We start from the raw sequence: 12,323 nt of genomic DNA, 5'->3' as shown, positions 1-12,323 counted from the left end.
AACAGAAGAGCCAAAAGGAAAGATGGAAGAGTTTGAAAAAATAAAAAATTAATTTAACTTCTTTCAACAATCCTTGTAATGCTTGTTTTAGGTTTAAAATGTATTTTTATTGTTTGTATTGTTTCTTTCAGAAAAAAAACAAAAAATAATTATCATTCCCTTTCACCTTTTTTCCCTATCCAAATTATATTTTCTATGTTTTTTTTCATTTACTCAAACATTAAAAGTTTCGTATATAATCAAGTATCTTTCAAAATAAAAAAAATATGTCAAAAAAATGAGCAGGACTTAATAAATGATTGACAAAAACAACATTATGTGTTTGATTAAAAACAGATTACTAAAATTACGTTTAAGCATGAAATTAGTTTTAACAGAGGACTGATTTCAACTCATTTTGATTCTTTAAGGAGGAGTTTATGCAAATCTGACATTTCCAGTTTCTTCTTATATGAATCAAAGTTCAGTGATTCAATCTGACAAAGAAGCTGCAGACAGAACAAAGACAAATGACTCCAACAATGATCAGACCTGTTTGTTTGCTGCTTTTTCTCTTTTTCTTTGGTGTCTTACCTGGTAAGAAATTGTTCTGAACAAATAAAATGGTAGAAAGTTCTTGTAACTGCATTAATGTGCTGCTTGTTGTTCTGCAGGTATCAGGGGTCAAACACTGACTGAGTCTGAATCAGTGGTTAAAAGACCTGGAGAATCCCACAAACTGACTTGTACATATTCAGGGTTTAGTAGTGATCCTTATATAGCTTGGATCAGACAGGCTGCAGGAAAAGGACTGGAGTGGATCGCTTGGATCAACCCTGGCAGCAGCAGCATCTACTACTCAGAGTCAGTGAAAAACCGCTTCACCATCTCCAGAGACAACAGCAGAAAGCAGGTGTATCTGCAGATGAACAGTCTGAGAGCTGAGGATTCTGCTGTTTATTACTGCGCTCGAAGAGACACAGTGACTCAAGAGACACAAACTCTGTACAAAAACACCACACGAAGATAATGGCTGTCATCGGGTTTTTAAAAATATGATTTTATAGTAGACTGGATGCAAAATATGTGGAAATTGATATTTGCAAAAAAGAGCGTTTAAAGGTGCAAAATAATAACAGCTTCAGGGAGAGTTAGGAGGTTTGTTTCTTTTTTTTTGTCAATATTTTTTGTGACTGATGTTCACTTCTAGTGGATTAGTTCTTTTTTTGTACTTTAGTTTAGAGCCATACCTGTTCTAATCTAGAATAGACTTTTATAACTTTCATTGCCTAATTTCCCAGCCTGGGATGAATAAAGTATTGCTATTCTATTCTATTCTATTCTATAATCGATTACTATAAGGAGTATTTTATGATGTGTATGATTTTAACATGTTTATGTTTTGTGTATTTTTATCACAATAAGTAGATAAATGATCTCATGAAAACAATATCCTGGATAAAAATACATAGAACAATTTAATAGGATACAAAAAGTAAGTCTTGTATAAGACCATAAAACAACTTTAGATTTAACCATCAAACACTAACATTTTTTTTTAAAGACTTTAAAACTTTTAATTAAATTTAATTATAGTAACATTATTTTGCTGTGAACCAATCTCTCTTTTTTATTTTATTGTTAAAACAATATCAGATACATTGTCATTTGTACTAATCTAGTATTTATTAGTAAATTCATAAATTAAGCAAAAAAATGAAATGCAAACAAATTGGATAATAGTTTAGACTTTCTAATTATTGTGTTTAAATTTGCATTTTACCAAAACTCACAAAGTAAAAAAGTATTACATTATTCATTTATATCTTTATAAATAACAATATGAAAACAACAAAGAAATATTGATGGAGATATGATCAGAAAACAAGTTTTCAGGAAATTATTTTTTTGAAGAGTGACTGTAAAAAATGCTGTTAGTTTGTAGCCAGTTTTCCAGACAAATAAAAACATTTAAAAAGACTCAAGAGTTAAAAACTTATGAGGTTTTACTTGCAAGTAAGGAGAAGTCAGGTGATGGTTACATTCAATCTGAACACACAGAAGGTGAATTTGAAAATCACAGTCAGTTATTCTGTTTTAGACACACAAACAAACAAGAGTTCAGTTTATCTCACAGCTGCATGTCTGTGACCTTCCATTCCCATGGAGGTGAAGAGAGAGCTGAGGTTGTTTTGAAGCTGCTAAGAGTGGATGCAGATGGATGTCTTTATATACTGTTGTCATTTATTAATAAAGAATATAGTTTGTAACGATTCTATCAAGTAAAAGAGTAAAAACAACATTAAAACATGTTAATATGAGTAAAAGGAAACATCAGAAACAGCATGTCTACGAAGAATGATTTGGTATGAAAAAATGATTTAATCAAACAAATTAAACAAAATAAAAAATACTTAGAATGGAAAAACACATTTTCTCAACTGACATGAATTTAACAGAGTAAGTCACCTGTACAGCAATAATCTTTTTAGGAATAGTTCTGATATAAACATGTAATGATGTATTATAAGATGTAATTGAACTTGAAGTAAAAAAAAAAGTAAAAAAAAAGTGGAATTAGACTTGAATAAAGTATTTTGTGATTGAAATGTGAATTCTGCTGAATGTGTCCTGTGAGGTGGAGTCAATGCAAACATGGACGTCTTCCTCCTCTACTTATCTGACAGCAGAGATGACAGCAGAGAAGACTGAAGTCAGTTTAACATGATGGACTGTAGGACAGGACTGCTGCTTTTAACTCTCTGTTATGCAGGTGAACATCATCATGCAGATACTGTAGATTTAGGATGTTTGCTTTTTTTAAATCCAGTTTTCTGATTTTCATTCCCAGTTGTTGATGGAGTGACTCTGACTGAGTCTGGACCTGTGGTTAAACGACCTGGAGAATCCCACAAACTGACCTGTTCAGCTTCTGGATTCACTTTCAGTGACTATCGCATGAGTTGAATCAGACAGGCTCCTGGAAAAGGACTGGAGTGGATCGCTTATATCAGCACCTCCAGTACTCCAATATATTACTCCCAGTCTGTCAAGGGACGGTTTTCCATTTCCAGAGATGACTTCAGCAGTAAAGTTTATCTACAGATGAACAGTTTAAGGACCGAGGACACAGCAGTTTATTACTGTGCCAGAAGAGACACAGTGAGAGACACAAACTCAGTAAAAAAACCTCATATGCAGCAAATAGTTTTCACTATTTTTTTAAATGTTATTTTAACAGAACACTGAATGTAGAAAACGGGAAAAATAATGTTTTTTTTTTAAAAAAAAAAGCCTTTTAAATGAGAAAATCAGCTTTAGGGAAAGTGAGACATGTTTCAATTTTTTTGTTTGCCACTATTTTTCGTTATTATTGGTAGTTCAGTTTGCAGCTTTTTATTGCACTGTTGATTCTTTTTTTGGGTTAGTGAAAGTGAGGCTCCGACTGACGTTCACTTTTGGTGGATTTGTAGTTTTCCTACTGTAGTTTATGTATTTTGGCCATCCCTTTTGTGTTAAAGACTTACCTATTCTAAATTTGAATTATATACTATCTACCATTATATAAATATATACTATATATACTATTATATATCTATTTCATATTACTGCTTTGATATTATTAATAACTATGAGCTGTACTTTTTTTTATCTTCATGTTTTGTCTGTGATTTTGACCACATGAAATATTTTATTTTAGCAGCACCAAAGTATTTTTTTTAATGTTTCAAAGTAAACTTTACAATGTTAACAAAAACCTCTAAAGTAAATTCTATGTAAACTTAATTCAACAAGATTCAGGGCAATAAAACTAAAGGATGACTTTTTTATGTAGGATAAAGCTAATTCTCTAAAGAACTACAAAAAAATACCTAAAGAGTATTTAATGTCTGGATTGTAATCTACATGCATCTTGTTCACTTAAAACTGTTTTATTTATCATGATGTACTTTGTGATGAACTTCTGATTAACGATCACTGATTTATTTTCTGTTTTTTTATATTCATCTGAAAATCCGACTTATTTATAATCTTGGTGCAATTGTATTAAATGGAGGCTTTAAATAAGCCCTGGGGTTGGGGGGGTGCCTCTCCCTGACCTGTTTTGTATTTTTGTTTTTCTGTTTTGTTTCTTTTAACTGTGGCAAATAATAGAAATCAAATCATTGCAAAAAATTTTGTGAATAAATATGTGTTTGTGAACACTGATATGTCATTAAATTTTGTTGCTCATCATAAATAAGCAACTGTCCCTCCAATGATTTTATTTTTATTTTTTTTAAACAGAAAGCACATTTAAAATTATTGCTAATGATTATTGATCTTTGATGTAATTTAATGTAAAATAAGTATGCAGAGGGCAAACAGCTGATCTGCAGATCTGTTTGCTTACATAAATTAATTTGTTTGTTTTTCTGCTTCACATCAGGTGTAAATGTTGTCTGATCTGTCATTTCACTAAACTATCATTTCCTGACAGACCTTTATATACAAATCAGGCTCTTACATCACCCTCCCTCTTAAAAAGATTGAATGTCTTGAACAAACTATTTATCCTCTTCAGGTGTGAAGTTTGAACAGCTGACACAGCCAGACTCCGTGAGTCTGCAGCCAGGTCAGAGACTGACCATCAGCTGCAGGGAAAGGACTGGAGTGGATTAGGATGAAACTCACAACTNTTATGAGGACGGTAGTACAAAAAGTACTTCCTCTTTTTGTCAGTTTTAAAAATCTTCTCATGAGTGTCAGACAGATGCAGATTATAGTAAAAACAATTCTGTGGAGAGAATGTGATGGAAATTATACATTTCCATCACAACAATTTTAGTCTTTTTTTTTGTAAAGTTTTTTTGTTTTTAATAAAAATAGCTAAAAACACCTAAAAAAGATAAAGCAAAGATAATATTTGCAATAAAATGCTTCATATATGTTGTTCATTGATGTTGTAAAGATGGAGAAATAATTGTTTTAATTCTCACATTTCATACAATTTGATTTTTGTCCTGTTTTAAATTATTCTTGTTTACCTTACTTTTGTTCTTCATCCTAATGACAGTTTGTCCAACTTACTGAATAATATTAAGTTCCATGAAAAAAAATGTTAATTTCATGTTAATGTTAATTTTCTGATTTTCAGTACAAACCATCAGCAGACCTGAACAAAAACCCTCAGAGCCTGAAAACTTGTAGCATGAATCCACCAGAGGAGGCGCTCTAACACAACTAGTGACCAGCTCAGTGTAAAAGGCAATTTTAGTTTTTAAACATCAGGAGACTAAACATAGAAAAACATGATGTTAACAAAGATCAAGATTAGCTATACATATAAAAATATGATGACATTAAATTCTCAATAACTTCCAAGAAATGAAATGTTAATTTAGACATTTAAACAAAACAACAGAAAGGTATTTAAATGTTTTAATCGTAATTTAAACCTTTTACAGTCTTTACTGAATGTCATGTATTTGAGCAAAGATCAATAACCTAAATGAAAAGTAGATCTGCAGCTATGGGTTGTTGGTATAATGTCTATTACTGCATCCATTTTTGTGTATTTTTCCCAACTTGTCAATTTTGGATATTTTGGATTTTAGTTGTCAAACATTTTCAGTTCTTTCTTTTACATTTACTGTCAGAAAGAACAGTTTCTATTCAGTGTTTCTCTACTTTACTTGAAAACAAGTAAATAGTATTGAAACCAACGTAAAACATTTCAAGGAAAAATTAGTTGATAACAGAAAAATAAACCAAAAACCACCTTTTAATAATTAAAAAAAAAATAATTATAGAAACTTTAGTGACATGACATGAGTTTGTGTTTGAGAGGAAGAGGAGGAGCTGAGGCAAACACAATATGCCTCCATGTTTCCATGAGTATTAAAGAGGATAAGACTCTGAAAATCTCTGACAAACTCTCTAGACTGGACACAGAAATGACAGCAGCTACAATGAATAAACTTGACTTTGTGGTCACTTTTCTAATCCTGTTCTTTAACTGGACAGGTAGGAAACATATTTTATAGACTGATGGAAAGAGAATTATTGGAAAGAGAGTCATTATTTAATTAAACCTGAAAATAAAAAAATGATCAGAAAAGTCTGTAAACGTCTACATTTTATGCTTGTGACTCTGTAACTCATTCATTGATAGTTTTTCTCTGATATTTGTTAAAAATGTAAGAGGTAAAAGAAAAATGTGGAATTAAAAATTATTTAATTTGGTAATATTTTTTTTTAGTTTTGCTGTGTTTCTCCCTTAAACTTTTCAATCTAGTATTTTCACAAACATTAATGAAATAATCAAATCTCTTTAAAAGTTGAAATCATTGACATATTTTAGAAAATCAAAAAGATTTGACTTTCATTGTAGATTCAAAAACATGCAAACCCAGTGTCCATATATAAAGAAGTGAAGTGTGAGTGTGTGAGTCAGAAAGAGCTCAGTGAGTTCATCTTCAGCATCAACCATGTTCTCTGCAGCTCTGATGCTGCTGCTGACAGCTGGATCCTGTGAGGAGATTTCAGTGGATTCACAGCAAGAATCAGATCAGAAACATTTCATATTCAGATGAATGATGGAGATGATGTTGGTTTGTGTTTCTACAGGTGTGGACAGTATTGATCTCATCCAGCCAGACTCAAAGGTTGTTCAGCCTGGACAGTCTTTGACCATCAGCTGTCAGGTTTCTGGATATCCACTGACCGATGACAGCTATGGATCAGGCTGGGTCAGACAGCCAAAAGGAAAACCAATGGACTGGATTGTTCATCAGTGGGGTGGAGGGACCTTAAAACAAAATGAAGCTCTGAAAAACAAGTTCAGCTTCAGCAGAGACACTTCCACAGGAACAGTAACAATAACAGGACAGAATCTGCAGCCTGAAGACACAGCTGTGTATTACTGTGTGAGGGTGCACCACAGTGATACAAACCTGTACAAAAACTCAACAGCTATGAAGACAACTTAAGTGTTTAATTTATAATGTAAGGAGTGTCAAACTCAATCGCACAGGAGGCCAAAATTTAAATAACATAAAAAAACTTAATTTAATAATTTAGTTGAAATTCAAAGTTTATTACCCTAAGTTTAGCAAAATCTAAAGTTTAATCAAACAAAATTAAGACAAATCTTCAGCTTTCTACTTTCATCCTCCGTGTTAATAATGATGGTAAATCAGGTTCTCTAAAATAACTGTATTTTGAAGAATCTGATTTGTATTTTTGTAATGTTACTTTTATTCAAATCAAGAAAAGAAGGTATACATACTGATATTTAACTTTGTTTATACTCAATTCATTTAAAGTGAACAAAATTACATTACAATGAAAAGAAAATGATTAATCCAAAGGCTTCATTGAATAAAAAAAATAATACATTAACAAATGCAGACAAAATCATTTTATGGTTTTAAAAATGAGAAATTAAATTCATTTTAAATAACTTTACTGAAATGTAATAATCCTTGAACCGCCACCTTAACGTGGTGGAGGGGTTTGAGTGCTTGAGTGATCTCAGGAGCTATGGTGTCGGGGGCTTCTGCCCCTGGTAGGGTCTCCCATGGCAGACAGGTCCTGAGTGACAAGCCAGACAAAGAGCGGTTCGGAACCCCTTTATGAGTGTCAAGAACAGAAATCCAGCTACGTTGCCCGGATTGGCGTCACCGGGGCCCCACTCTGGAACCAAGCCCGGGGTTGGGGCTCGGAGGCCAGCACCTGGTGGCTGGGGCTCCCCCCACGGGCCTCGTTTGGGTCCAACCCGAAGGAGCGACGTGGGATCACTCGCCAGTGGGCCCACCATTTGCAGGAGAGATCTGAAGGGGCCGGTGCATTGTGGTTTGGGCAGCAATCGGAGACGAGTGCCTCGGCGGCCCAATCCCCGGGCATGGAATTTGGCTTTTGGAACATGGAACATCACCTCTCTGGGAGGGAAAGGGCCTGAGCTGGTGTGAGAGGTTGAGAGATACCGGCTAGATATAGTTGGGGTCACCTCCACACACAGCCTGGGCTCTGAAACTCAGTCCCTCGAGAGAGGCTGGACTCTTTACCACTCTGGAGTTGCCCATGGTGAGAGGCGACGGGCTGGGGTGGGCTTATTTGTGAGCCCCAGCTCAGCCGCCAAGTGTTGGAGTTCACACCAGTGGACGAGAGGGTCGTGTCCCTTCGCCTTCGGGTGGGGGACAGGTCTCTTACTGTGGTTTCGACTTACGTGCCAAACAGCAGTTCGGAGTACCCGGCCTTCTTGGTGTCTCTTTGAGGGGTACCGGGAAGTGCTCCAACAGGGGACTCCGTTGTCCTCCTGGGGGACTTCAATGCCCACGTGGGTAATGACAGTGGCACCTGGAGGGGCGTGATTGGTAGGAATGGCCTCCCTGACCTGAACCCGAGCTGCGTTTTGTTGTTGGACTTCTGTGAACGTCATAGTTTGTCCATAACAAAAACCATGTTCAAACACAAAGGTGTCCATCAATACACCTGGCATCAGGACACCCTAGGTAGGAGATCGATGATCGACTTTGTCGTTGTTTCAGACAATCTCCGGCCGTGCATTCTGGACACTCGGGTAAAGAGAGGGGGTGAGCTGTCCACTGATCACTACCTGGTGGTGAGTTGGATTCGCTGGTGGGAGAGGAGGCCGGAAAGACTTGGTAGACCTAAACGTACTGTGAGGGTCTGCTGGTAATGTCTGGCTGAGCCCTCCGTCAGGGAGGTCTTTAACTCCCACATCCGGGAAAACTTCAAACAGGTACAGAGGGAGGTTGGTCACATTGAGTCCGAGTGGACCATGTTCTCCACCTCTATTGTCTCTGGTGCTTGTCGTGGTGGCATCCCCCGAACCCGGTGGTGGACACCGGAAGTAAGGGATGCCGTCAAGCTGAAGAAGGAGTCCTATCAGGCCTGGCTGGCTTGTGGGACTCCAGAGGCAGCTGACGGGTACCGGCAGTCTAAGCGAGCTGTGGCCCGGGCTGTTTTGGAGGCAAAAACTCGGTCCTGGGAGGAGTTTGGTGAGGCCATGGAGAAGGACTATCGGTTGGCCTCAAAGAGATTCTGACAAAACATACAGTGCCTTGGGAGGGGAAAGCAGTTTTCTACAGGCACTGTTTTCGGTGCAGGTGGGGATCTGCTGACCTCAACTGGGGACATTGTCGGGTGGTGAAAGGAATACTTAGAGGATCTCCTTAACCCTGATGACACGCCTTCGGTTGAAGAAGCAGAGGCTGAGGACACTGGGGTGGGACTGTCCATCACCCAGGCTGAGGTCACCGAGGTAGTCAAAGAGCTCCTTGGTGGCAAGGCACCGGTGGTGGATGAGGTTCGCCCCAAGTACCTCGAGTCTCTTGATGTTGTGGGAGTGTCTTGGCTGACACGTCTCTGCAGCATTGCGTGGCAGACAGGAACTGTACCACTGGACTGGCAGACTGGGGTGGTGGTTCTGTTCATTTTAGAGGAAATGATGTGGGTGAAGGTAGAGGTTTTGTGGGAGGAGATTAGAAAACAAAACATTTGACTTTTTAATTCAGTATTTGTAACCTGACTTTTGCATGAGGAAGTCTTTACAAACCTCCTTCTTCATCAACTCACCAAAGAAGCAAGAACAGGTTCTGACAGAAACACTGAAACTCTTTTCTTCATGCTTGTAACTTTACTTTGAAAAACTGAAAGACAGTAACTTCAAATGGAAATGAAACAAACCTGGAGTTTAGTGTTTTTACTTTTCCTACAAGGTGAGAAAATGTAATATTATTTTTATTGTAAATGTTCATCATTGGATTTATGATGATTTGTTTCCTTACAGGAGTCTGGGGTCAGATCAAACTGGATCAGAGTCCTAATGTGGTGAAAAGACCTGGAGAAACTGTCAAGATGTCGTGTGTCATTTCTGGTTTTACCATGACAAGCTACTACATCCACTGGATCAGACAGAAACCAGGTAGAGCTCTGGAGTGGATCGGAAGGATGAGCACTGGAAACAACTCTCCCACATATTCCAGTTCATTTCAGGATCATTTCCTGATGACTGAAGTTGTGTCCAGCAGCTCTCAGTATCTGGAGATCAGCAGCCTGACAGCAGAAGATTCTGCTGTTTACTTCTGTGCACGAAGAAGCACAGTGACTGAAGACAGTGAAGCAGCTGCACAAAAACCTCCACAAACGTCAGAGTGATCACTCAAGTATGAAAAAACACACTAATGTCCATAAAAATGTAAACCAAACAGACAAAAAACAAACAAACAAGCAAAAATGTATATGTATATAATATTTTGGTTAATCTTATAAGTTTTTTGGGGGTGAAAAGGGAAACAAATATATGATAATAATATCAATACTTGGTTTACTATGAATCAATATAAAACTCAGTCATAAAAAAACAAAATGTAACACTTTTTTACGGACTGAGCCCTCATGAAGTGTGTAAAAGATTGATTTGTAAAATCAAATCAAAAGGTCAAAGACTCAAAAAGTTACAAAAAGTCATCAAAGAGAAGGAAAAAAAAAACCAAACAGAAACAAACAGAATCTTCATATTTTCCTTTTGGCGTTTCCCTTCAGGGGTCGCTGCATGGAATCAACCTCCTCCATTTAACACCGTCTTCTGCATCCTCTCCTCTGTCTCCAGCGACCTTCATGTCTTCATTCACTGCATCCATAAACATATTCAGGGTTTAATGATGATCAGCGTGTAGCTTGGATCAGGCAGCAGGAAAAGGATTGGAATGGAAGCAGGTGTATCTGCAGATGAACAGTCTGAGAGCTGAGGATTCTGCTGTTTATTACTGCACTCGACAGACACAGTACAAAACAGCTAACATTGTCTTAAAAAGGGTTTTATTGATAAAGGTCTTAGGAAATACAAATTAATTGTTTAAAAGTCTTTTTAAAGTTCCTTGATACTCGTTTTCATAAATGTTGCCATAAATGGTTCTTGAACTTATTTAGTAGCCAAATGATAAACACGTAAATACAGAAACCAACACTTGAAAAATAGTCTCAATGATTACATTTAGAACAACTTTTAGGGCTTTATTCTGTAAAAAAAAAAAGAGTCATGTTGGATAAAGCCTAAACTTGCAAATACAACATCCTGCTTTTTATGCAAACTACAATTTCCTCACAACTACATATAAACTCTTGATGCGATGCTGTCAGCTGCATGTAAAGACATCAGATCATCTTCATCATGTTGTCTGTAGTTCTGTTGCTGCTGGCTGCTGGATCCTGTGAGTCTCACTGAGAGAAAAGATCATTTTTATATTTTGATTTCACTCTGATTTAGATAGATTTAGATTACTTGCAAATACAATATTTTTATCCTCTCCAGGTGTAAAGTGTGAACAGCTGACACAGCCAGACTCTGTGAGTCTGCAGCCAGGTCAGAGACTGACCATCACCTGTCAGGTCTCTTATTCTGTGGGCAGCTACTACACAGGTTGGATCAGACAGCCTGCAGGGAAAGGACTGGAGTGGATTGGGATGAAATACACTGGAGGCTCTCACTACAAAGATTCACTGAAGAACAAGTTCAGCATTGATTTAGACTCTTCCAACAACAGAGTGACTCTAAATGGACAGAACATGCAGCCTGAAGACACTGCTGTGTATTTCTGTGCCAGATATCCACAGTGATACAAACCATCAGCAGACCTGAACAAAAACCCTCAGAGCCTGAAAACTTGTAGCATGAATCCACCAGAGGAGGCGCTCTAGCACTACTGGTAAATGTTTTTAGAAAGAGAAGTTGGTCACTAATTAACTTTTATTTGTGTTTAAAGAATAATTTAAATCAAACAGTTTGACAAGTTTCGACATTTAAATTAAGTTCTTTATATAATTAACTATTGAACATTTGAGTCAATTCATAATTAGATTTTTGTAAAAATTATTAGTATCAGAATAGCAAAGGCAGATGTAGGAGACTGGGATTGTAGTTAAAACTAAAACATAAAAACAAAATAACTGAACTTGACTAAAAGACTAAAGATATAGATAACAAAACGGAACTGTAAGAACCTGAAAATAAAAGACTGGTGCACTTATATTCCAGATATTTTAATTATGAATCATAAAAACACTCACACAGACCTAATGATATTCATTTATGTTCTGTTTTTGAGAATAGAAACAGTGAGATCATTCTTTCTATATTAAGTAAGATATCATTTATTTTATTTTTTGTTGCAAGTTGGCTTTTAATCTAAAATGTTACAATTGAATGGTATTTTTCTAACAAGAAGATTAATTTAACTGCTTAAGATTCACCACTGTATTAATTTCAGCTAAGTAGCCTCAGTGATGTTTTCAGTTTTTCCTTGTAAGGTCATCTGTCCTGTCCTGTTCTGTTCTGT

At 36.5% G+C, this 12,323-nt stretch overlaps 3 gene segments (V, D, J or C); all 3 read left to right on the top strand.

Annotated features, from left to right (window-relative positions):
- The first annotated feature begins 414 nt into the window (after window positions 1-414).
- LOC112140259 lies at window positions 415-1,145 on the top strand. The segment is given in 2 exon segments: window positions 415-576; window positions 654-1,145. Coding segments are annotated over 2 exon segments (423 nt in total).
- A 5,265-nt stretch (window positions 1,146-6,410) lies between these two features.
- Window positions 6,411-7,037, top strand: LOC112140257. The segment is given in 2 exon segments: window positions 6,411-6,492; window positions 6,589-7,037. Coding segments are annotated over 2 exon segments (405 nt in total).
- A 4,121-nt stretch (window positions 7,038-11,158) lies between these two features.
- On the top strand, window positions 11,159-11,604 carry LOC112140245. The segment is given in 2 exon segments: window positions 11,159-11,198; window positions 11,300-11,604. Coding segments are annotated over 2 exon segments (345 nt in total).
- The last annotated feature ends 719 nt before the right edge of the window (window positions 11,605-12,323 follow it).

The sequence above is a fragment of the Oryzias melastigma genome, unplaced genomic scaffold (genome assembly GCF_002922805.2).
Source record: "Oryzias melastigma strain HK-1 unplaced genomic scaffold, ASM292280v2 sc00365, whole genome shotgun sequence".
Lineage (NCBI taxonomy): Eukaryota > Metazoa > Chordata > Actinopteri > Beloniformes > Adrianichthyidae > Oryzias > Oryzias melastigma.
Note: the sequence above shows the minus strand (reverse complement) of the source record. Positions and strands in the feature narration are given on the sequence as shown.